This window comes from Pongo pygmaeus, chromosome 2, assembly GCF_028885625.2.
Source record: "Pongo pygmaeus isolate AG05252 chromosome 2, NHGRI_mPonPyg2-v2.0_pri, whole genome shotgun sequence".
Lineage (NCBI taxonomy): Eukaryota > Metazoa > Chordata > Mammalia > Primates > Hominidae > Pongo > Pongo pygmaeus.
Window position 1 is genome coordinate 151684139 of NC_085930.1, and position 22118 is coordinate 151706256.

The 22118-nt window shown below is 38.4% G+C and overlaps 1 protein-coding gene across 5 annotated transcripts in view; it reads left to right on the forward strand.

The window, feature by feature from the left end:
* Positions 1–1174: 1174 nt before the first annotated feature.
* Positions 1175–22118, forward strand: part of U2SURP (U2 snRNP associated SURP domain containing) — a 57360-nt gene continuing 36416 nt past the window's right edge. For 3 of the 5 annotated variants that reach the window (XM_054480300.2, XM_054480301.2, XM_054480302.2), the window contains exons 1-6: positions 1175–4149; positions 13339–13383; positions 14739–14870; positions 16806–16904; positions 18735–18849; positions 19315–19448. In XM_054480300.2, the coding sequence (XP_054336275.1) occupies positions 4105–4149; positions 13339–13383; positions 14739–14870; positions 16806–16904; positions 18735–18849; positions 19315–19448 (570 nt within the window). In that variant the 5' untranslated portion in view covers positions 1175–4104. The remainder of the gene's footprint in view (positions 4150–13338; positions 13384–14738; positions 14871–16805; positions 16905–18734; positions 18850–19314; positions 19449–22118) is intronic. The other 2 variants (XM_063662295.1, XM_063662296.1) reach the window with 1 other exon arrangement.

Below are 22118 nucleotides of genomic sequence, written 5' to 3' on the forward strand. Positions count from 1 at the left end.
CTCCGTAAAGGCTGTTTCCTAATTATTCCTAGAAGCAGCTAGGATCTGTCTTAGCAGAAGACACTACGTCTGATTTTTAGTTGTCTCTCCTTTTATCTTCTTTCTTCAGAGCCTAGCACATGCTAGAAACTCAATAAATGCCAAAGAAGCAAATGGAATGTTCCTTTTACCAACCTATATCCTGAAACCCAGAGAGCAGGGAAAAGCTGTTTAAAAACTGTCTAGAATGAAAATGCCACCAAGTAGGAGCAGTCCATTGGCACAATACAGGGGGCTGTAGCTTTGGGCAATCATTTTTTAAGGTCTTTATCTTTCAGCATGCACAGGTTCCACAGCTGTTTGTATTGTTAAATACTCGCTCCACTCCACTTTTTTCCTCCTTGAAGAAATCAAAACATTTTTGGTGGAGAGGTCTAAAAATTATTGTGAGCCCTAGGCACTGTCTCCTGTACCTTACTAAGTCAGTTCTGGTTTGTGCCTGGGGGAACTGGTTGGTAATGTTTTGATCATCACCCCAGGTAAGAATTACACTGTACATCAGAAGTAGAAAACTGAAATGCCTGCAAGCAGGCTGGGTATGGGGAATTTGTCCACCGTGTATGATGAGTGGGTGGCTAAACTGGTGTGCATAGCCCCCTTCCCTAGAAGTCGCTGCAGGCCACTTCACCTAGGGTGGCACTAGGGATTGTCCCCTAGTGTTGCCAGACTTCCCCATTTTTCAAGAAAGGCTAGAAACCCTGAGTTTTATGTTTTAAAACTCTGTTTTAAAATGCTAGCTCAAATTTCAAAGAAAAATTCTCCCTGAATGAACCAAACAAAACATCTCAGTATTGTATATGGCACTACTTTGTAATTTCTCTTGAACGTATGTGCTGCAGGGAGAAGCCTTAAAAACAAATGGCAGGTGTGGGCACCAGAGAATCAACACATCAGGAAGAGAAAAATGGCATGGTTTTAGTGTAATTGTAAAAAGGTAATACTAGTTGCAGTAAATTGCATGATTCATACTGTTTATGTGTAGTCCCTTAGCACTAATCTAATTATTCAGATTCCATAAAATTCCATTTGGATTATTTTCATGCTATTTCACTTTCCTGAATTTGTAATTTGAGTAATAGGGCCAGAATTTCATGCGTCAAGAACTCTTACTCATAATTGTCATGTTCAATTTTTTTTTTTTTTTTTCCTGATACAGGGTCACTCTGTTGTCCAGACTGGAGTGCAATGGCAAGATTCCCAGTGCTCTGGTGGTCCTCCCACCTCAGCCTCCTATCTGGGACTACAGATGCATGCCACCACATCTGGCTGATTTTTAAATATTTTTTTGTAGAAATAAGGTTTTGCCATGTTGCCCAGGCTGGTTTCGAACTCATGGGCTCAAGCCATCTGCCTGCCTTGATCTGCCCGCATTGGCCTCCCAAAGTGCTAGGATTACAGGCCTGAGCCACTGTACCTGGCAATGATTTTGAATTTTTAAAAGCGTACTTAACCCTTAATAAAGGCCCGTATTATTTCTAGTCACATCACATTTGTCTGACTTGCTTTGGGGCTTACAATATAAAAAAGAAGAGAGGAAAGAAGTCTGCATTCTTTTGTTTTTGACTCTTTAGGAGTATTTAGTAAAAATTATTTTAAAAATAAGTAGGACTTTGGGGATTTGACTGAAAAGCTGCACATATTCACTTTCTAGTGACAAAATCAGCCTGTGGCATTGTTAGAACACCACAAGGCATACCCAGTCCCACTTCTCCTCTTCATTTCAGCTGATGATTTCACTTTCTAATCCTATACTGTAAACAGTTAAGATCTAGCCCGGGCGCGGTGGCTCACGCCTGTAATCCCAGCACTTTGGGAGGCGAAGGTGGGTGGATCACGAGGTCAGGAGATCGAGACCATCCTGATTAACATGGTGAAACCCCGTCTCTACTGAAAATACAAAAAATTACCCGGGCGTGGTGGCAGGCGCCTATAGTCCCAGCTACTTGGGAGGCTGTGGCAGGAGAATGGTGTGAACCCAGGAGGCGGAACTTGCAGTGAGCCCAGATCGCGCCACTGCACTCCAGCCTAGGTGACAGAGTGAGACATCTCAAAACAAACAAACAAACAAACAAAACAAAAAACCCTGTTAAGATCTAGCGTGCTGAGCTCTTCAAAGTGGTAAAGTATAGGTTCCTTGGAAACAGAAGGGTCTCTGATTTAGGATTGGTGGGGAGGGAGGACTGTAAGCCTTCCTGGAGGAAGGGACATCTTCACCCAGAGTAGAATTGGATTAGACTTCAATGAGAGGGCAGGGCAAGGTTGAGGGAAGAGGCCCAGAACTGAAAAAGTATGACAGAATCCAGCAGTAGAAGTAAATTTAATTGGGTTGGAGGGTGCAAGTCATTCTAATTTCATGTGCAGCACTTGTCACTTTCAGATCATTTCTTGTTTACTGTCTGTTCTTCTACCCTCATACCCTCACACAGAATAGGAGGCCTGGCCTGCTGATTCCTTGGTGGCTGGCATATATGTCTGTTAATCTTTCCTGAGGCCCAGCCGCATGTCAGATCCTGTTCTAAGTGCTTCCCTCGCTCCCCACCTCCGCCACTCAACAAAATTCTACTTCTTCAGAGCTGGTTCAAATGCTTTCTTCTCTATGACCACCCCCCTGCCCCGCCCCGTCTCTTTTCCTCACTCCTGCTCTCAGAATTAATTACTTCATTCAGAGGTCCCTCAGCTATTGATCCTTCCTTGCAGCATCAATTTAATTATGCATAGTGTTAGTTTCCGGTTTCCTTGTCTCCTCCATTTCTCATTAAGTTTTAAATCATATGAAGACAGTGCATGTTTATCCGTCTCTGTAAGCCCTACAACACTTTGGGCAGGCTTTTACACACAAAACGGGGCTCAAAAATATTTTGAATAAATGAATTAGGGAGAGGTCCACAAACGCCCTCCACTCCCACCCCAGTCCTCAGAGCAGTACTTTAAAATAAAAATCTGACCATTTCAACCTTGTTAAAGGCCGATCTTCATTCTGAGAACAGAATTCTAACTCCTAAGCACGACGGTGACCTCAAGGGCTCTGTGTGAACCTGCACCAGCACCCCTGTCCAACCACGTCCCTCCCCACACCTGGTCTAATAAAACGACTGCTTTAGGTGACCTGCACGATCGGCTGTACTGATTCATGCCACAGGCTTTTACCTCAACTACTCCCTCTGTCTGGAATGTCCTTTCTTTCCTTGCCTGGCCTGATTCAGGCATGGCCTTCTCAAGCAAGCTTTCCGTCTTTGAATCTAGGCCTTGATTAAGAACTTTCAAAAAAAGTACTAAGTACAGAAAAGTTTAATATGGTGCTCCCCCATTTATGTGATTAAAAATGAAAACGATAGTAAAGCGTAAAATGTAATCTTTAAAATGTCACACAACTTTACATGCACGCTAGATTTAGAATACCGGCTGTATTTACGATTTTCTCTTATTGACTGCCTCCACGCGCACCCACTCTGCAGACGCCCTAAAGAGTGTCTATCGGATCACCCTCAGGTTGGGTCAAACGCTCCTCTTCTCGGCTTTTCGGGAGCAACCCTATCTCAACATTCACCATCTTAAGATGAGCAGACTGCAAGTTTGCCTCTCCCACCAGCATGGGAGCTGCCGAAGCGGCGAGAACAGCGTTTCCGTCCATCGAGCGCCAAGTCACCAGTCAGCTCCAGTCCTATTTTGAATTGAAGTAAAAGCTCCTCCCTAGATGGCCAGTGCACGTCTTTAAAAAGCGGCTCCTTTCCCACAAAGGAAATACGACTGGTTCGCATCTATGAAGGGTTGGCGTTGGGATAAGAGAGTTAAATATCAGCGGGCCCTGGACAAGGAGATTCTCTGAATTCCCGGACCCAATAACGCGACCAACCACCGTGACTCCCAGGAAAACTAGCGGGGTGAGCACTGCTGAGGAAATTACTGACACCGGAAGTCACGTGAGCGGCTGCCCCTAAGGTCGCTATCTCGACAGTCGACTTTTCAGCCTTGCAGGCACCTCTGGCGGGCTTCACTGAGATCCGCTCTTTCGGTGCTCGACTCGCCCGTGCTGCTGCCGCCGCCGAAGGAGGGGCAAAGCTCAAGATGGCGGACAAAACGCCAGGCGGATCTCAGAAGGCCAGTTCAAAGGTAATTTCTGACAAAATTTCGTAAGTCAGCGGATCTACCACTGTCGTCTGGGGCCCACAGACGCTTCTGGCCTGTGAGAGGCGATTGGGATTGGGGTCTGCGTTCTAGTCGCGACGGTAGGCCCGGGCTCCGCCGCACCGTGGTGCGCAGGTTGAGAGGCCTGGTATCTCCCCATAGTCCCAGCCGGGATTCAGCTCGAGACTGGCGTGCCCAGGGGGTGGAGGCGTGAATGCTTCGGCCCGCGCTTGGCATTGGAGTGAAATCAGGAATTCAGATTGAGGTCCGAAGCCGTGAAAACGCTCTCCTGTATCTCAGCTTCCTGCGCCGTGAGGCCGCCAGACAGCGCCTGGGAGAGAGGCGGGAATCGCTTCCCGGTGCTTAAGTGTCTGCTGCTTTTTTCTCGGTTTTGGATCTCACTAACTTCCGGCCTCCCTCAGTTTCCCTCCAAGGAATGAATAACCTCTAGGGTCGCCAGCTGTGAGGGGAGGACCACTAGGGCAAAGACGCGGAGTGGGAAATGCAGAGGCGGGAGCAGCTCTCCTTTGCAGTGCTGCATAGCCAAGGTTAATGTACGCTCTACACGTGGTCTTTACCTTAAGGGGAAGTAAAAAGCACTTTTGAGGGTAGAGGACTCGCGGTCTCATTCTTCATGTTGAAGAAACAGTGAAAAGAGAAGCTCCGTAGACTTGTAAGCTACATACGATTAGTAAATTGCATTTGTGTTTACAGGGAACCCTGGGCACGTATTGTGAAACCAGTGAGCTGTGGTAGTAGTTAAGCATTAGTACGGTTGGGTTCTTAGTTGCCATCTTGGGCGGGACATTTAATCGTTTTTTGCTTTGGGTTTCTGGTCTCGAATATACTAAAAGTAATTGGTACTGCCACGAGGTAGTTAAACTTTCCGATGCTCATGCAAGAAGGTGTATAACACTTTCAGGTGCTAGGGACTGTTACATCTTAAAGAGTGTGTGACTATAAATCGGCTGTTAAATTTACAGTAGGAGAGAAGCTTTCGTTTACAGTTCTGAGAAACATCACAACTCGTTTTCTACTTGCTTTCTCTAATCCGACTATTGATGCTATTTGGTGAATGATGTACACCAAAATAATTAGTTCATAATTAATAATGGTCCTAACAGACATCCTTTAGTTACATAGAAACTTTGATAAGGGGCCAGTTTCGGTTGCTTTACAAGGTATTGTGTCAGTTTTTTTTTTCCCTCCTCAGTACATTTTCTAGTCTCCCTCTCTTTGGGGGCGAGCTCTACCAACTCTTCTCAACAGATTTCTGACAAGAACGTACCGTTAGGGAGCTATTACTAAAGCTAGCTACGTTCATAACAAGTCGTGCGTAAGCCTCACAATTTTTGTTTCTTCTCAAAGTAATATTTTAAGTATTTCCTACTTGAGATCTTGGATACATTGAAAACATTTCAATGTCTGTTCAGGCTTCCTTCTAAAATAGTGCTTCTCATGATTGTTAATGTATGGCTGTTCTCTATATATAAATTACTGGATTATCCAGTAATCTTTTCTGTTTATATTGCCTTAGATTATAATCTCTTGATGCTGTTAACAGATTTGTTACTGGTGTCTGTGAAAGGAATCAGAATATCTTAACTAATTTGGAGGCTGCATAATGTAGTGGGAAGATTATGAATTTTGTTAACAAGAGATTTGGGTTCAAATCCTGAGTTGGTAATTAATTATATTTACGATAATATTAAGGCAGATTGCTTAAACTCTGGAGCCTCAATTCCCTCATTTGTAATGTAGATATAATTCTTTTATTACAAGGTTGATATAAGGATCAAATGAGATAATGTCTATAAAGTACATAATAAATCTTAGTTTCTTTCCCCTCTCCTTTTTTGTTTTTAGAAGAAATAAAAAGTTCTTAGCTTTCAAAATGTCAGGATAAATTTTAATCCTGTGATTTGGAATCCAAGTCATCAGCTATCATAATGACTGCCCAGATAGCTGCTTTTTATTTCTTTTATTTCTTTCTTTCTTTTCTTTTTTTTTTTTTTTTGTTGTTGTTGTGAGAGAGTCTCGCTCTGTCGCCGAGGCTGGAGTGCTGGAGTGCTGGAGTGCAGTGGCACAATCTCGGTTCATTGCAACCTCTGCCTCCCGGGTTCAAGTGATTCTCCTGCCTCAGCCTCCCGAGTAGCTGGGACTACAGGCGCCCACCAGTACGCCCGGCTAATTTTTTGTATTTTAGTAGAGACGGGGTTTCACCATGTTGGCCAGGATGGTCTCGGTCTCTTGACCTCGTGATCCACCCGCCTCAGCCTCCCAAAGTGATGGGATTACAGGCGTGAGCCACCGTGCCCCGCCCTGCTTCCCTGCTTTTTATTTCTAACACATAATTTATTAGAGAAATCGTAAGATCGTTTTGGCTAATACTACAGTATTTGGAATTTCTAGCCTTTGATATCTGGTTTGATTTCCTTTCCTCTGGAAAGAACAGATGAGTGGCTTACATTTTACAATACAAATAGAGTGAACAAATACTTCTGTTTCATGGTTCGTCGTTTTCTTTGGTAGTTACATTCCCATTAATATGGATAGGGATGCTTATTATATTTCTAGACGTTGGGAAAATGTTAATTATAAAATGTACAATATGGCAAAATTATTAACATTTCTTAATTATAAAAAGATTAAATTAGATAACACCTCTACAGGTCTTCTAGTTGGTTTCTTTTCTTTTTTTTTTGAGAGGGAGTCTTGCCTTGTCGCCCAGGCTGGAGTGCAGTGGTGCAATCTCAGCTCACTGCAACCTCTGCCTCCTGGGTTCAAGCAATTCTTCTGCCTCAGCCTCCCGAGTAGCTGGGACTACAGGCGCCTGGACAATTTTTGTATTTTTAGTAGAGATGGAGTTTCATCTGTTGGCCAGGCTGGTCTGAAACTCTTGACCTTGTGATCCCCCCGCCTCGGCCTCCCAAAGTGCAGGGATTACAGGCGTGAGCCACCGTGCCTGGCTTCTAGTTTTAAAATGATACTTTATGTATGCGTACTTGAATGACTTACCTTTATTCATAATTGTCCCTAATGAAGAGACCCCTTTGCACTTTAATTTTCTGTGTAATTTTGTTGTGCTTTGCATTTTAGAGCCTGGCAGATGTAGACATTTAACAAATGTTCTAGAAATGAGCTACAATTTTCCTGTGCATTTGTTTGTTTATCACTAGTCTAAAATATTGCTTGGTTGGGGAGGGGTGTTGATGTTATGTGTAGTAGCTTTCATTTTGAGAGGAGAGAGAGCGAGCCTGTAATTGTTTACTTATAAAATTGTTAAGCATATTTCCTTAGAATTTAATGTATAAAAAATTACTATTTTTGACTGTCAGTTGTTTGCTTACTCAGCAAAATTAGGATATGAAGAAAACGTAGTATTTTCTTTCCTGCTGCAATCTCCTGTGCTGGTAATATTGCTAATGTAATGGAATTGTGTGCCCTGCTATTTCACTCTGTGACTATGGCTTTTTTTTTTTTTTTTGGCCATATTGCCAAAAATTGAGTTAGGTGAATGGATAAAACAGAAAATACTACAGGCTTCCTTGGACATCCAGTGCTGAATCGCTTTGGGAACTGTTTTGATTGACTGCCTTTGCTGATTAACAAAAAGTATCACTTTTAAGAAATAAGTAAAATGAGGACCTGTTCAAGGCTTATGAACCTTAGGTATTTATTACTGCCAGTTTTCGTTTCTTGTGGTACCTGAAAGTTTATGAAAAAAGTCCAAACAAAATACAAACCTTGAAAATTAGGCTTTTAAACAGTTTGCCAATTTTAAACTGAATCTTTATTATGGTTTATGGATGTAACCTTGTCTTAAAATGTAAGGTAGTTTTTTTTGGTAGAAGGTTTTGTTTTGGTCTGGAAGGTAGAACTGAACTTCCTTCCATTTTCTCGATTGATACTTTTTTCGAAACTTGAACCTGCAGCACTGGTGCTAGAATATGCCTGTTGGTATGGTTTTAAAAATAATTCCTATCTTTCTGGATTGAATTGTTTTCTGAAAGTCCAGTTTTTATTTTCACTTTTTGTTTTTTATTTCTGAAGCTTTGTTTTCCTTGGAAAGTAAACCTAAGAAAGATACCCATTTGCCTTACTGGGTATCATTGAGAGAAGAGCTCATTTAGTATGCAAGTTGGAGGTATCTACCCCTCTACCCTCCACCCTTTTTTACAAGGAGCCATCATTTTTGGAATAAAAAGAAAAACTTGCTACAAGATATTAAAATCAAAAATAGTAATATTACAAACTATTTGCCTCATTCTAGTATAGGTAGTTTTAACATTTTATTGCACATCAGCTGTGAGCTGGATATTTTGCTGAAATAACGTTTTTGAAAGCAAGATACATTTGTCAGTAGCACTTGAGGCTAACGGTAATGTTAGACATCTATTCCTTAAGTTTTTTCACAAGGCCCTTCCTCAGTTTAGATAAACTATAGGTTATTCAGAGTGTACTTACAACTTTTCATATAGTATTGGTAGTGTTTTGAATAATTTAAAAAATCATCTTAGGTTTGTTATTTAACTTTATTTATATAGTGCTTGTATTAATGATTTTGTGAATTTTTTTTAAAGATGGATACCTTGATTTGGCTTGGGTAGTGTGGTATTAAGCTAGGTAGCTGTTGTTAATGAGTGGACAGCATAATATGTTGATAGTGTGGAGTGTAATTTTGTTTGGTGGTAGATACTTGTTCTGACAAGTCAAGTATATTGAGACTCTGTCGCTTGCCAGATCTTGTGCTTGATGTTGAGTTAGAAAATGTTAAATAAGAATGTACCCATTTTTAGCGGCCAGGCACAGTGCCTCCCGCCTGTAATCCCAGCACTTTGGGAGGCCAAGGCGGGTGGATCACCTGAGGTCTTGAGTTCAAGACCAGCCTGACCAACATGGAGAAACCCCATCTCTGCTGAAAATACAAAATTAGCTGGGCATGGTGGCACATGCTACTCGGGAGGCTGAGGCAGGAGAATCGCTTGAACCTGGGAGGCGGAGGTTGCAGAGAGCCGAAATCACGCCATTGCACTCCAGCCTGGGCAAAAAGAGTGAAACTCCGTCTCAAAAAAAAGAATGTACCCATTTTTGAGGAGCATGCTGTGTAGTAGAAGAGAGTCAGCACAGTACGATTAAGGTGTTGTTATGCTTCGTATAGGAGAGATGGTTAAACTTGTGGAGATGAAAGTTGCTTCTCTTAGAGGGTGAGAGGAGAAACGTGGGAGATAAGGAGACAGATGCAAGAATGGAGAGCTCACTAGGCGGAATGGTAGTGTTGGAGGAATGTTGCTGCGGATAGCTTGCTAATTTGGAAACTCAGATGTGGGGCTTTCACTTGAAGTAAAATTGGAGCAGCCAGAAGAAAATTAGTTTTGTTCTCAGCCAGCAAGCTATAGGGCAATAGGTAGTGTAGTTGGCTTCACTTTTATCCCTTTAGCAGCCATCAGAATGATCTTTTTTCCTTTTGGATTTTCTTGCTGTCCCTCCCCACATTTGTACTGTCTGCTTCTCTGCCCTAAAATAAATTTCTCTTGTGTATCCTACTTTATTGTGTCAAACTTCCCTTAGTCTGCCTTTTCACTTCTTCCTTTTGTGTTTTTTTCTTTTCTTTTCTTTTTTTTTTTCTCCCAGAGACGGGTTCTTGCTATGTTGCCCAGGCTGGTCTTGAACTCCTGGCCTCGAGCAGTCGTCCCACCTCAGCCTCCCTAGTAGCTGAGATTACAGGCATGAGCCACTCCCTCCAGCAGCTTTTGGGTCCTTTCAAGAGATTTTTTTTTTTTTTTTGAGACGGAGTCTCGCTCTGTCGCCCAGGCCTACAGTAGCGCCATCTCGGCTCACTGCAAGCTCCGCCTCCCGGGTTCACACCATTCTCCTGCCTCAGCCTCCCGAGTAGCGGGGACTACAGGTGCCCGCCACCACGCCCGGCCAATTTTTTGTATTTTTAGTAGAGACAGGGTTTCGCTGTGTTAGCCAGGATGGTCTTGATCCTTGATCTCCTGACTTCGTGATCCGCCTGCCTTGGCCTCCCAAAGTGCTGAGATTACAGGCGTGAGCCACCGTGCCCGGCCGACCTCAAGAGATCTTTAGGCATCATTGGTTTGTGTTCTTCAGTTAAAAATAAGCCAAACTCAAGACAAATAATACAGTTCAGTTCCACGTTAGGAAGAGGGAGAAGCTCAGCTTCTGAAGTACTGCTATATTTACTGTTTACCTTGACTGTTGTCTTTAGAAGTTGATTATTTTAAAAATTGTGTTAACTACTGTTTAAACTGTTCGTAAGCCTTAAAAAGTTCCGTGCTGAATGCTATGTAGCTGTAGGTATGTATCAGTGGAAAATGTCTGGTTTGCAGTAAATGTGATTAGTGACATCTTAAGCTAACTGAAATCAGCTGGTGCATTGTGCTACACCGGTGCATTGTGCTACACCGGTGCATTGTGCTACACCATGCTGTTACTGCTCTGTTTGCAAATTTATCAAATTGTGTAATTTTGAAAGCTGACAAAATTGTTACTTTTGAACTGATTATTTTTGTATTAGAGATTAATTTGGTGAATGGTTATGCAAGTGAGATCCTTGAAGATTATAGAGCTTCATCTTTCGATGACTTGGAGTCAGGGAAGAGTTAACTATATGGAAATAGGCAGAATGTCTAGGTTCTTGTATCTTTTGTTTTTAAATCCTAGAAATGATGATTTGGATGTGGTGGCATCAAAGACTAAAGAAAGGGTAGTGCTTTCTTAGTTATTCTTTTGGATGCTTATTCTTTCTGGGTGAACTTTAGAATTGTTTTGGCAATTCTCTTGCCCCCTTGCAAATATTTCCCTTTGGAATTTAGAGCTGTTGAATGAAATTGTATTAAATATGTAAAGAAATTTAGGTGTCATTGACATTATCTTAATATTGAATTTTCCCATCCAGTAATATGAATCTTTTGAAAAGGTGGCTTGAGTAACTGGATTTTTCCCGAAGTTTTTGTTTTCTTCACAAGGGTTATATACATTTCTTAAATTGGTTTCTAGATGTTTTTATATTTTTTGTTGCTTTTATGATTAGGATGTTTTTGTTGCTTAGCAAGTTAATACTGGTGTATTGGAAGACAGTTGACTTTTTTTTGTTATTGTTTGTTTTTGACATGGAGTCTCTGTCGCCTAGGCTGTAGTGCAGTGGCGCGATCTCAGCTCACTGCAAGCTCTGCCTCCCGGGTTTACACCATTCTCCTGCCTCAGCGAGTGGCTGGGACTACAGGCGCCCGGCTAATTTTTGTATTTTTAGTAGAGACGGGGTTTCACCAGGTTTGGCCAGGATGGTCTCCATCTCTTGATCCACCCGCCTCGACCTCCCAAAGTGCTCGGATTACAAGCATGAGCCACTGCACCTGGCCCAGGCAGTTGATTTTTTTCAGTCCCTTCAGCCTCTTGCCTGAACTTGTTTTTCTTTTGTAAGAGTAGTTATTTATTCTTTTGGATTTTTAAATTTCTAGATATTTGTAAATTGATGCATTTCAAGGTATGTTTCAGAGTGTGTTTCATAGTTAATAAATACTAAAAATTTTCTTCTTTTATATCACCTTGACATTTAAGAAAGATTAGCTGCTAGAAGAAAATGAAGGTGGACACAAAAGTTGGGGACAGAAAAACCATGGACAGAAAGAGTGAGATGGGGCCGGGTGCGGTCGCTCATGTCTGTAATCCTAGCACTTTCAGAGGCTGAGGCGGGCAGATCACCTGAGGTCGGGAGTTCAAGACCAGCCTGGCCAACGTGGTAAAACTCCGTCTCTACTAAAAATACAAAAATTAGCCAGGCATGGTGGTGCGTGCCTGTACTCCCAGCTACCCAGGAGGCTGAGGGAGGAGAATTACTGGAACCCGGGAGGGAGAGGCTGCAGTGAGCTGAGGTCGCGCCACTGTACTCCAGCCTGGGAGACAGAGTGAGACTCTGTCTCAAGAAAAAAAAAAAAAAGAACGAAAGAAAGAATGAGATGGGAGGGGTCCCAGTGCTTGGTTGTCCTGTTGTCCTGGGCTGATTTTTGCCTATGCTAATGCGCAATACAGTGGCGTTCAGAGGAGTAAATTGATTCAGTGTAAAAATCTTACCAGCTGTTCTTAGCCTTATGTTTGGACAATGTAAATAAAATAATACTGTATGGATCTTTGCTCTTTTTTAAATAACATGAATCTTCAGTTTTCTCTTAAACTAATATTTTACCTTGTACTTTATATGACATCTGGACTGGGAGTTGGGGTCAGGTGAGATATTTGTGGTCTCAATATTCTTGATTTCATTTGAACACTTAACACTTAAATATATAAATAAAAACAAGTAAAATTTCACTACCATACACCCACAAAAATAAAAACAGCTCAGTGACAGTTATATTTTGGATCCCCAAGTAAAAATTCTTGGAGAATCTTTCTTTCAGAAAGATAGCATACATTATTCAGTTAATAGCCCTACAACTTGTCATCTTTGTCTTTACATGTGTAGTGACAACAAGTTATTGCATACCATGTATAATCTGATAGGTAGATCACTTAAGAAAAGTTGAAGTTAAGAACAGTTGACGTCACTGGAAGATATATGAACTCTTTCTCATGCCACCAGGCAGCCTGTGACATGCTATAGAATCGTCTCCCTTAAAACGAGTTGTAAATGGTGACTTTTTGGGGATTTGATAATATTTTCTTGAACTTTCTGCAGAATTTGTACCTTTTAATAGACAGCAAGGATTTATATGTGGATTTCTTTATGTGGCTTTGGGTGGTTAGAGAAAAGAAGAGAGTTCTCGTGCTGTGGACCAAGAAGTTGCTGGGCAGTGCTGTGGCAGTAAACGGTGCATCTATGATTAGGAAGAGCTTTTGCATAAAACTTCTGTGTAAAAATGGTGGTTAGGTTTCCAGTGTATACTATAAAGAAGTAATTGTGCCTCATATATATCCCACTAGTGTTTATTATATTTTTGGAAATATGCAGGCTGAATTTTAAAGAAATGACTTACACATTTACTTTGTATCACAATCTTTTCATAAGTCAGAGACTGCCTTTGCTCAGTTTTATTAGCTGAGGAGAAATTGCCAGAAGTTAGGAAACTCTAAGTTTGTATAACAGGAGAGACATGTTTTGTTAGTATAAGACATTTTTAAATTATTGACTTTTATTTTTGATACTTGTAGACGAGATCATCAGATGTTCATTCATCTGGATCTTCGGATGCACATGTGAGTAGAAGGCAATCTTTGTCTTTTTTCCTTTAAAATTTAATTTCTCCTCATATGTATCCCTGTATCGATGATTTTACTTGACAAATAAATACGATTATATTGTATGTGCTTTTTTTTTTTACTCTTTTTTTCTAGGCGCCTTCCTTTTTTTTTTTTAATGTTCTACTTGCATAACTTAGCCTTCTCAAGCAATGTTAGAAACCTAGTATGTGTATTTCCTTATGATTTTTATTGTGTAAAAATCTGTACATACATAGGTATCTATACTTATACTTTGACTATGGAATTGCATTATACACATGCCTTTCTCACTGCACAAAACATATGTTGGAAATCCCTGCAGGTAAACTGTTACAGCTCTAATCTGTTCTTTCTTAAGGCATCATAATGTTCTGTGGTGGGGAGGTGCAGTTGTTTGTTATTTCTTTGTTGATGGGCATATATTTTTTGTTTAAAGCTTTCGAGTAACATTTTGGATAGATAATACTACAATAAGTATTTTTCTTATATACGTTATTACAGCAGTGTTCAAAGTGTAGTGTGAAGACCCCTGGGAATCACTGAGAATCTCTGAGAAGGGTCTGTGAATTCAAAACTATTTTGTAATACTGAGGCATTATTTATGCCTTTTTCACCATTTTGGCATTTGCACTAATGCAAATACAGCTGGAGGTGCAAAAGCATTCAGTGGGAAACTGTTGGCACTTCAGCACAGATCAAGGCAGTGACACCAGAATATACTTGTAGTCATTCTTCTCCACCAGGCACAATAATTTCACTTAAGAAACCAGCATAATTAGAAATAATTTTTACTGCTTGATGAAGCAGTAAAAGTTACTACTATTTTACTACTTCATCAAGCACTAAAAATTATTACTATTGTCTTCATCTTTTGTATAGTTCGTCTTAATATGCTGTGTGATAAAATAAGAAGTACGTACAACAATTATGCTTACCAAAATGTGATGTTTGTTTGAGTTGAGAAATGAAACTAGCTGCTTTTTTCATGAAACACCAGTTTTACTTGGGAGTGACTGACAGGCAAACTATGGTGAATCAGACTTGGGGATTTTGGCAGACATTTTCTTGAAAATGAAGGTAATGAACCTGTTACTTCAAGGAAAACAACTGTTACCAATATAAAATTCAAGCTTGTGAGTTAGAGTTATTGAAAACTTTCCCTGTCCTTAAGAACTTTTTTGATGAAATCAATGGTGATATTAAGGGATGTGATATTTTGATAATGTACAATGAAATTTGTCAATATCTGGCATGGCTTATTCCTAGTTTTCAGTGCTGTATATGTATGTATGTGTGGTTTGTTTTTTTCTCTTGTTTTACTTTTCCTGAAGATGGATGCATCTGGACCCTCAGATAGTGATATGCCAAGTCGGACACGACCTAAGAGCCCAAGAAAACATAATTATAGGAATGAAAGTGCCCGTGAAAGCCTTTGTGATTCTCCTCATCAGAATCTCTCAAGAGTGAGTATAGATAAGATAAGGTAAAGATAAGAAAGGATAGTTAATGATTTTAATCTGTCTTTGATTGAATTTAGTGGTCGAATATTTGGTTTTGTATGTGTTTCATCTTATTCTATTTGAAAATAGCATTCTTTTTGTATTTGGGATAACAGTAAACTCGTTTATGTAGGGACATCTTTTTAGCTCAAGTGTGAGATATTTCATTTTAGAGTTTTAAATTTTATTCGAAAAACAAAGTAATGTTTGGATTTAAAATGGCTAATTGTCAAGTTTATCTTTCCCCACTTAAACATTTATTGAACCAAGTGCGAAATACCAGTTACTGGAAATGCACAGATTATTGAAACACTATTCTTGTTCCCAGAGAGCTTATAGTCTCACTCTGAAAGCAAACAGGAGCAGGTGCTATTCACTCTAATATTAGAGTGCAGTGCCCGGGGTAATACAGGAACACAGAGAAGGAGCTTCTTCACTTTTAGATCTGTAAAGTGCTCTCAGGCTCTTTTAGACTTTTATTCTATGTCAAGTAATATTTTCTTGTGGTTAAATTTGTAACATAACACAGTCATCACCAGCCAGTATTAACCACTGATAACAAATTATTTTTCTTGTTTAATATTTCTAGGCATAAATATATTTTTACTTTGCCTAGATTTATAAGAACCCGTTTTAAAATATCCTGTTTTTAGTTACAAATTTTTTTTCATTTCTGCAAGAATTCTGTAAACAAACTTTTAAATGATTGCTTATATTGTTTATTTGAATAAATACTCCATAGTTTCCTTAGCCACATCTCTCTTGGGTATCTGAATTTAGCTCTTAGGGTATAAATAAAATTTGAGCATGGTAATTTTTCATTGGGTTTCATTTAATTCATATATAATTTTGCCACTTGTTTAAACTTTTGAAGTTGAAACCAAAGAGACTGAATGATGGCAAAACGATTTTCTTTCTATTTTGAGAAAATATATTTTGAATCCTCTCCTGAAACCCAATATTGACTTTTAGGTTATAAACTGCTTTATTTTTCTCAAAGGGATTTTAATATAAATTTAAAATAGCAGCAGTGTTACTCTTCTATTCTGCATCTCCCAAAGGCAAGCCTATTTAATGACTAGGGAATTTAAAGTCTTAATTTTGTAATTGGTTAGCTTCTCATTTTAGTAGGAGAGAGAGAAACCTTCAGATTTCAGTATTTTAGGTTGTATTTAATAAACATTTCCTACCTTTTAAGTTTATAAATCAAATGAGTAACTGATTGAACGAAAAGGTCTACAGACAATATATTCAGGCTATAATTTCAGAAGGAAGTTACTTCTAAGTTACATAAATGAAGACTTCATTAAAATAGTGTTTTCTTATATTTAAAATTGATATAGTTTTACTTGAGCTGAAACTTTAAATATTGTAGGTGATATTTTAATCCCAGCAAATAATGAAATTATGTTCATAAATATCAGTATTATTGATGAAGAATGAGGTAATGTACCAAATTATAAAAAATAAGTGATTTATAATATGTAACATAAGGGTGGTAGATGGTAAATTCCTGCCCTGGGACCATGGAAATGTTTGCCTCCCTTTGCCTACTTGAGGATCTGTCTTCTGTCATTGCAACTTTTCCCCAGAAACATCTGTACTTTCCCCCTCAAATGCTTTTATTCTTGTTCTAAGCGTTAGTGTCTGTCTCTTCTGTTTTTACCTTTTTTTAACATGACTTTTGCATGTTTTTGACCTTGAGCTAGTGAATGAAGACATTCTTTGATGAATACTTAACATCAGAGTCAAGTAAGATAGGCACCTGATGTGTAGAGTAGCCCCAGCTTTTCTTTACAATGAAATTTTAAAAAAGGGACTTAGTTATCAGTTGATGTGTATTAAAGTTTTAGATAGCATTAAGAATGTATATGTAAAGGTATGCTTTTTATTTCTTAGCCTCTTCTGGAAAACAAACTTAAAGCATTCAGTATTGGAAAAATGAGTACAGCTAAGCGAACTTTAAGTAAAAAGGAACAGGAAGAATTAAAGAAAAAGGTAATGTTGAAAATGTATTTTGAATTATCCTTGGAAACGAATGTGTCTGAGGGGTTAGTAAGTGTATTAGAGGAATGTTTCCTGAAGGTTCTTAACCTCTAGGATATTCTCAGCTCCGCCTCAGTCAAATCTGTAATACAACATATATTCCTAGGAGTCGAGCTTCTATCCTTGTTCCCTCACCCTATTTCTTTTTTCTTTGTTGTAGTTTTGGCTATTTTCTAATCTATTCTTTTTGTATAAGTAAAGTGTGTGTGTGTGTGTGTGTGTGTGTGTATACACATTGTACCCATTCCCCTTAGATTAATGATAGCATGCTTTATACAGTACACTTTTTTCCAACTTGCTTTTTTAACTTAACATTGTATCTCAGAAATTACCTCAAGTATATAGAAATACTCCTTATTCTTTTGCTATGGCTGTGTAGATATGCAATCATTTATTCAACTAAAATTCTATCGAGGGCATTTATGTTTTGTTCTCTTACCATTACAAGTAATGCTGTTACGGATAATGTTATGCATATGTTTGGTTTTTTTGCTAGTGTTATTTTTGGGTTATATTCTTATAGGTGAGATTTGGGATATATTCTTATAAGTGAGATTACTGGGTTGAATGATAAATGCATAAATGTAGTTTTTCTATATTTGTCATTGTCAAATTGCTCTCTGTAGGGGCAGTGACATGTTGCACTCCTGTCAGTAGTGTATGAATGAATGTTTCCCCATAGCACTGCCAGTAGAGGACTTTTGCCAATCTCCTACATGAAAAATGGTATCTCAGTGTAGTTTTACATTTGGATTTCTCTCATGAGTAAAGTTTAACAGTTTTGCTTGTGTTTGTTTCTGTGAACTGTCTGCTCATATCTAAACCATTTTTTTCTATAAGTTATATTAACACTTTGTTATACAAGGTACAATTTTTTTTCTCACTTTGTTAATTGTCTTTTTATTTTGCTGCTGGTGTTTTTCTCCATGCAGAAACTATTGTTGTACAATCAGATTTATCAGTCTTTCCCTATGATTTCTGGTTTTTCAGTTTTTTCCATTACCAGCTTATTAAGGAATTTCCTCATGTTTTCCTCTACTACTGAATGGTTTCTTTTTTAAGAATATTAAATCAGATTATTTTGTAGTTTATTCTGGTATGTGGTGTCAAGAATAGATTCATTTTTGTCTTTTTTCAAATAATTATTCAGTTATCTTAGTATCATTTATTGAAAAGTTTATCTATTTCCCGTTGATTTGAGATGCTCCTTTTATTGAATACTAAATTTCCACATGCTATTCGATTTTATTCTGTATTTTCTGTTATGTTCCATTGGCCTTTCTTCTGTTCATACATGTTTTGGGGACATTTAGAATAATTGAAAATATCAAGATTCTTCTGAGCTTTCCTTAATGCCACTTGTCAGTATATATTGCTGCGTAAGCTTCTAATACTCATGTTTTTGGTGATTTGAAAAATATTTATATTCACTGAATTAAATCATCATGCCTTGGAAACTTGGTAAACATTACTAGCAAAATACGTTTTCATATAGTCAGTTGTCATACAATTTGATGCTTGAGTTATCTCTAGACAAATTTACTAATTAATCTATACTTGGGCTCTTTTCTAGTTCTGCAAGTTGCCGGTAGAGGAGCAAAGCCTCTCTTGGTTTCATTAATTAATATTTAATATCTACTAAAGATTAGATGTTATTACTTGTTAGGACTGCTTAACCTGGGAAGGGAGGGTTTTCGTCCATATTATTCCTTGATGAATTTAGCCCTGTGTACATTGACAGTTTTTGTATTGTGTAATATTAATATTTTCATGTGTATTTAGGAGGATGAAAAGGCAGCTGCTGAGATTTATGAGGAGTTTCTTGCTGCTTTTGAAGGAAGTGATGGTAATAAAGTGAAAACATTTGTGCGAGGAGGTGTTGTTAATGCAGCTAAAGGTAAGTTTATGAAGTGTAACTGCTAATAAAGCATAACTGTATTACAGTTTTTGAGCAAGCCCCATCTTGGTTGAATGACTGCAGGTAGATAATTATGGAAGAAAGTTTGGTTGCTTTTGAATTTTACATTTTCTATCAGCACCCTCTAGTGGTTATATTAATTAGCAAAATAAATGGCCAAGTGTCAATGAGATGCTGAAGACAGATAGCTTTTAAACATATTTAGTCCCTTTCAGGTTTTAAGACAGCAGAGCACTTGTCACAAATTTTAATATGTGTCATAGTTTTGCTATGAAATGATTAAATTAGCATTATTGAGGTGATATTTGAATTTAATTTCATATTTGTTAATAGTGATGCATCTTAATACCAAAAGCATTTTACTAATTTTTACTTGTTTTTAAATAAAAAAGTAAAGAAAAATACTGCTAAATTAGTTTTGAAACTTAATATTTTAAATTTCAGAAGAACATGAAACAGATGAAAAAAGAGGTAAAATCTATAAGCCATCTTCAAGATTTGCAGATCAAAAAAATCCTCCAAATCAGTCTTCCAATGAAAGACCACCATCTCTTCTTGTGATAGAAACCAAAAAACCTGTAAGTCATACTTAAGTAATTGACCATTTATGTTCAGAGATGACACTGCCAGTGATACTTCCACTGTAAGCAAGACTTTGGCTTTTTTTCATTTTTGGTGGGGGCAGGGGTGGTAGATGTTAAGTTTTGATGCTTTCTAACCCAGTAATTTACTTAGATGAGAGATAATGAATTGGGACACATAGGTGATATTCTTTTTATGCTTTTTGAGCAGTGAACATTTGCTATTTATGCTCATAATATATTGCAAGTCAAAAATTGACTATATTGCAAGTCAAAAATGGACTATATTTGACTTGCAATGGGGTTGTCTTTTTAAGCATTTCTGAACTGAGGTATTTAAATTATTAGTATGTGTAGTGTATATTTCCCAGAACATTTTTGGAACATTTTGGGAATTACTGTCAGAATTAGTGACACAAAATATTCTCAGTGTTAGAAAAAAATTTTTTTTCTTTGAGGGTTTAGTTTTTATGGGAGATGGTAGACAGATGTGGGTCATGTCATTTGGAACCAAATGTGGTGAATAAATACGATTGCATTGAATAGTAAGCCTGGTTTTTTTTGTGTGGCTTAAAAAATATCTCTAAAAGCAATGAAAAAAAAACCCCAGCTTTATTGAGATATAATTCACATACAATACAATAAAATTTACCTTTTTTTTTTTTTTTTTTTTTTTTGGAGACAGTCTCTCTGTCGCCCAGGCTAGAGTGCAGTAGTGTGATTACGGCTCCTGCAGCCTCAACCTCATAGGCTCAGGTGGTCCTCCCACCTCAGCCTCCTGAGTAGCTGGGACTACAGGCAATGTAGTCCCATGCCCAGCTAATTTTTTGATATTTTTTTGTGAAAATGGGGTTTTGCCATTTTGCCCAGGCTGGTCTCAAACTCCTGGACTCAAGCGATTTGCCCACTTTGGCCTCCCAAAGTGCTGGGATTACAGACACCTGGCTAAAATTTATCCTTTTAAAGTATACAGTTGACTAGGTGCAGTGGCTTATGCCTGTAATCCTAGCACTTTGGGAAGCTGAGGCTGGAGGATTGCTTGAGCCCAGGAGTTTGAGACCAGCCTGGGCAACATAGCAAGACTCCCATCTTTACCAAAAAAAAAAAAAAAAATTATTTAAATAAAGTGTACAATTGAGTGGTTTTAAGTATGTTGAAAGTTGTGCAACAATCACCACTCTAATTTCAGAATATTTTTATCACCCTAAAAAGGAATCCCTACCCGTTATCAGTCACTCCCATTTTTTTTTTTTTTTCTATTAACTTCAGTCCCTGACAACCTACTAATCTACTTTCTGTCTCTTGATTTGTCTATTCTGGACATTTTTTATGGATGGTATTATATAACGTGGTCTTTTGTATCTGGCTTCATTACTTAGCATAATGCTTCAAGGTGCATCTTTGTTGTGGCATGAATCAGTACTTCATTCCTTTTTGTGGTTGAATAATACTCCATGTTATGGACATACCATATATTGTTTATCCATGCATTACTTAGTAGATGGACATTTGGATTGTTTCCACTTTTCTGCTGTTAGAAATAATGCTGCTGTAAACATTCATGTGTGGGCTTTTTTTGTGTGAACTTATGTTTTCAGTTCTCTTGGATACATGTATATACACACACCGAGAAGTGGAATTGCTGGGTCACATGGTAACTATGTTTAGCCTTTTGAGAAACTGCCAGTTTTTCCAAAGTGGTTGTATCACTTTACAGTCCCACCAGTAATGTATGAGGGTTCCAGTTTTCTCACATCGTACACTAACACTTTGAGAGCAGCCTGACCAACATGGAGAAACCCCGTCTCTACTAAAAATACAAAATTAGCCGGGCATGGTGGTGCATGCCTGTAATCCCAGCTACTCGGGAGGCTGAGGCAGGAGAATCACTTGAACTCGCGAGGCAGAGGTTGTGGTGAGCCAAGATCACGGCATTGCACTCCAGCCTGGGCAACAAGAGCGAAACTCCATCTCAAAAACAAACAAAACTGTTTTGTTTGAAAAGTTTATTTTAGTCATTTTAGTGTGTGTGAAGTTGTACTTCATTGTGGTTTTGATTTGCATGTACTTGATTATATTGAGCATCTTTTCATGTGTTTATTATTGTCCATTTATAGGTTTCTTTTGGAGAAATGTCTGTTCAGATACTTGGCCCACTTTTTAATTGGGTTATTTGTATTTTTGTTGTTGAATTGTAAGAGTATTTTACATCTTCTTGAGTCAAGGTTCTTATCAGCTATATGATTTGGAAATGTTTTCTGTTCTCTGGGTTGTCTTTGCATTTTCTTGATGGAAGCATGGAGGTTTTAAACTTTAATGGAGTCCAATTTATCAGTTTTTTTTCTTTTGTTTACGCTTTTGGTGTCATATCTAAGAAACCATCACTAATTCAAGATTATGAAGATTCATTCCTGTGGTTTTTCTCCCAAAAGTTTTATAGTTTTAGCTCTTACATTTATGTCCATGAACCATTTTGAGTTAATTTTTGTACATTTAGTATATGGTGTACAGTAGAAGTCCAACTTCATTTTTCTGTATGTAGATATTCAGTTGTCCAAGCACCATTTGTTGAAAAGATTATTCTTGCCTGTTAAATTATGTTGGCACTTCTAAAAGAAGGATTCCAAAAGTAGATTAAGAAGCAGTTTTAAAAGAGGATTCCAAAGA